The sequence below is a fragment of the Alligator sinensis genome, unplaced genomic scaffold (assembly GCF_000455745.1).
Source record: "Alligator sinensis unplaced genomic scaffold, ASM45574v1 scaffold628_1, whole genome shotgun sequence".
NCBI lineage: Eukaryota > Metazoa > Chordata > Crocodylia > Alligatoridae > Alligator > Alligator sinensis.
In genome coordinates, this window is record NW_005841873.1 from 3,986,711 (window position 1) to 3,990,638 (window position 3,928).

The 3,928-nt window shown below is 47.4% G+C and overlaps 1 protein-coding gene across 2 annotated transcripts in view; it reads right to left on the reverse strand.

Annotated features, from left to right (window-relative positions):
• Positions 1-3,928, reverse strand: part of TMEM132C (transmembrane protein 132C) — a 208,814-nt gene that overhangs the window by 2,081 nt on the left and 202,805 nt on the right. For both annotated transcript variants that reach the window (XM_025195799.1, XM_025195797.1), the window contains one exon: positions 1-981. This exon is cut by the window's left edge and continues 2,081 nt beyond it. In XM_025195799.1, the coding sequence (XP_025051584.1) occupies positions 1-981 (981 nt within the window). The remainder of the gene's footprint in view (positions 982-3,928) is intronic.

Below are 3,928 nucleotides of genomic sequence, written 5' to 3' on the forward strand. Positions count from 1 at the left end.
CTTCCCATGCTTGCCCCCTGAGTCAGCAGACCGATGGATCTGGGTCTGAATGTTTTTTTGAGTGCTACCATTGAGGAGATGGTTGCTTTCCTCGTAACCGAGCCCTCGGTCGATAATAGTGGTGTGCTCGTCCGGCTGAGGCGACATATCTGCCGTGTTCTCCAGTAGCTCCGCCTCATTCCCGAGCCAGACCCAGTCATGGGAGTGGGTCATAGTGGTCTGTCCTTCCACCAGAACCTGCTTGTGCCGGTATTTCAGTGCGAATGTTGCACAGTTTATTAGGAAGACTAAAATCGCCAGGCAGAAGACCCCCAGCAGGGCATACATCCCGATCTCCAAGTCGCTAAGGCCTCTGGGTGTCTGCACCAGGTCATCCTCCTCCATGCCCCCATTGCTTCTGGGGAGGTCTACTTGAGCAGGGAAGTTGGTAAAATCTATAGGGATGTTCTGCAGTTGGCCGTCGTCTGAGAGTTTGCCTCCATCCAGACGGTTTTTAACTACTTTATTTTTGATCATGGATTTTGCTGTGGTGCTGACTTTTCTGATAGCGCTTTCCTCTCGCTCTGAAGAAGAGCTCCCATAATATCTCCCATCCTGGCCATACCGCTCTTGATCTGACACCTTTTGCCGCCGGTCGCTTGCGTGATTTTCAATCTCATCAGGATCATAATCGCCGCCAGTGTTGGGGTTGGCATCATTCTGGCCAAACTTCACCTTGATGCTGCCACTGCCCACGGCCAGGATGCTTTTCCTCTTGGACTTCTGGCAGGCTTCGGAAATCATCATGTCTACTTTGATCAACGTCCCTTGCCCTTCACCTTCTGCTGCCACCACTGGCCACTTCAAGGCTGTGCTCTGATGGATTGAAACAACGGATTCATCCAGTGAGACGGCCGAGAGGGAGAAGTCCTTCGGATCGTAAATGTCTAGTGGGGTAACGGAGCTGTCGCTGAACTGGATCCAGGTGCTCACCACAGCTTCCTGAAAAGAAAGGGAAACGGTTAAAGAGAACACCTAAAAATAAAGCAGCTCATCCCCCTGTAAGTCATCAATCTTCTTGGCTCTGAACGGCAGCTTTAGGAAAAGGGAGACAATGGCTCCACGCTACACTTAGAGCAAAGTGCGTCTTGACTGATGGGGCAGAAAATTGGTCACATTTTTCATGAAGGCTCTAGTGGTATCTTTCACTTAAATGTTTCACGTAAATGGAAACATGAAATAATTGCGATGGAACGGGAGTAGTAACAACGCGCCCATTAGAAAGCGACAATTTACATGAGTTACGGTGCGGGGGGAGGAGGGGAGAATGCCATCCCTGTCATATAAAAACCAAAAGAGGCAAAACAGAAATATGGCCAGAGGCCCTTGACAGAACACATATTTTCCCAGGGTTTCCCATAAAGATGTGTCACACAGGGCTGCCAAATGAAACAGGGCACGCGTATCGCTGCAGGAAGGAAAGAAGAGATGTCACCAGGCAGTCATTAAAGAGGAAAGAAAGAACGAGACTCGCAACACTGGTGTTACTTTGCTCAAGAAGTGTTTCTCTGAAGCTTTGCATACTTTAGCCTTGAAGATAATCATAAAGCCCATTGCATTTTGTGTCAGGGAGGGGAGGCCAAGATCTCCACGATTGCAACCGCACATGGCCTGGATTTAATTGGACTGTCTTTGTTCCCGGCAGGTAGCACTGTTAGAAGTCATCATTAGAGGCAAATACAAAGGTCAGCTGTTTGCTGTCTGAGTCCCATTCAGGCAATATAGATATTTACTTCACGTCTCAATAGCTTTCTTTGCGGGAGAGTTCTTGATGTGTTTCAGTTGGCGTGCGGCCGGCCCGTTTAGTCCGCAGACGTGCAGGCTGACTGCTAGACTGCAACTTCCCAGGCAGGGGAAGGCCTATCCTGCCCCAGGTTTCCACCGCAAATGGCCTTAACAACTTTACACTCGGGTACATCAAAACAACCGCTCTGAAAATTACCGCCGGCGAAAAACGTCGCTACCCTGTTAATGTCCAATCATAATACAAATTTACACCCCGGTATTGTTTTCAATCGGTTACAATTTGTTACACTATGGTTATAAGCGAAGGGAATTGCTGCCCATCTAGTTAAATTTAAAGCTTTTCAATGAAAACAGCAAGGGGCATTTAGCTGGGCAGGAGGTTGGAATGTACTGAATATTTAATTTTCAAAGTGCCATAAAGCTCTTCAGGGACAAATGAGGGAAAAATGTATTGTGGCACAACAGGAAAGCGGGCAAAGTATTCGGGGATTCAAACATGGTTTGCACGCAGGCGTGAAATCGAGCTGGATAGCTCTGAAACTTTTGCGGCACCAAGAAGTGTGAAGGGGGGGGGTGGGGAAATTAAACCAGCAGATCTCTCATTAGATAACCAACTTGGAGATGGTTGAGCAAGCTGAAGTGAAAGCTGCAGTGCATGACTTTTACTGACTAATATATGGTAAGATTTACAGTTTGGAAATCTCTAGTGGTGGCAAACTGACCTCTAGGAAGTAAGGACATTCTTGCTGAGGAATTGTGCATGTTCAACATAGAGCCTTTGCTTTAGCAAATTTTTATGCCTCTGATATTTTGCTTCTCTATAAAATTTGGGTTTTTTCTTTTTTCTTATCCAGTAATGCAAACGGCAAAACAGCCACCTTCAATAGGAAGCACGATCCCTGTGAAAGTTCAAGCATAAATGCAAATGAGATGGAGGTCACCTACTGATACTGAGTTTTTCTGGAGTCAAAGTATACAAGAGCGAGCAAATGAGAAGGAAGGAGGGAAGGAAAAAGAAAAGAAAAGAAAAGAAGACAGAAAAAAATCATGTGACCTCAGGAAACTGGAATTCAGCACTTAGTTTTGCCACATACTTTCTAAGTGACCTTGGGCAAACCAGTGTTTCTGTTCATCAGCTGTGGAGTGTGGATAATTGGTCCTCCTTTGTCTTGCTTGCTTATGCATATTTGAAACAGGATAGTTCTCTTCCTGTCTATGTGTACTGTCCTTTGCACAATATAACCAATCCTGCTCATGGTTTTACCTACTATCATACATAAAAATTATGCTGAGGGGAAACCAGCATGGGTTCGTAGCAGGTAGATCATGCCGGACTAATCTAGTCATTTTTTATGACCAGGTTACAAAACACCTGGACACAGGAGTAGGGGCGGACATCATCTACTTAGACTTCAGGAAGGCCTTCAATACGGTATCCCACCCCATACTGGTGAACAAGTTAAGAGGCTGTGACTTGGATGACTACACAGTCTGGTGGGTGGCAAATTGGCTGGAGGGTCAAACCCAAAGAGTGGTGGTGGACGGGTTGGTATCGACCTAGAAGGGTGTGGGCAGTGGGGTCTCGCAGGGCTCAGTCCTTGGACCGATACTCTTCAATGTCTTCATCAGTGACTTGGACGAGGGAGTGAAGTTTACTCTGTCCAAGTTTGCGGATGACACAAAGCTGTGGGGAGAAGTGGACACGCCGGAAGGCAGGGAACAGCTGCAAACAGACCTGGACAGGTTGGACATATGGGCGGAAAACAACAGAATGCAATTCAACAAGGAGAAATGGAGAGTGCTGCACCTAGGGAGGAAAAATGTCCAGCATACCTACTGCCTAGGGAATGACCTGCTTGGTGGCACGGAAGCAGAAAGGGATGCAACGAGTCGTCAGTTGTGACGAAGCCATCAGAAAAGCTAATGGCACTTTATCGTGCATCAGCAGATGCATGACGAATAGATCCAAGGAGGTGATACTGCCCATCTACCGGGCGCTGGTCAGACCGCAGTTGGAGTACTGCGTGCAATTCTGGGCACCGCACTTGAAGAGGGATGTGGATAACCTGGAGAGGGTCCACAGAAGGGCCACTCGTATGGTTAAGGGCTTGCAGGCCAAGCCCTATGAGGACACACTAGGGCC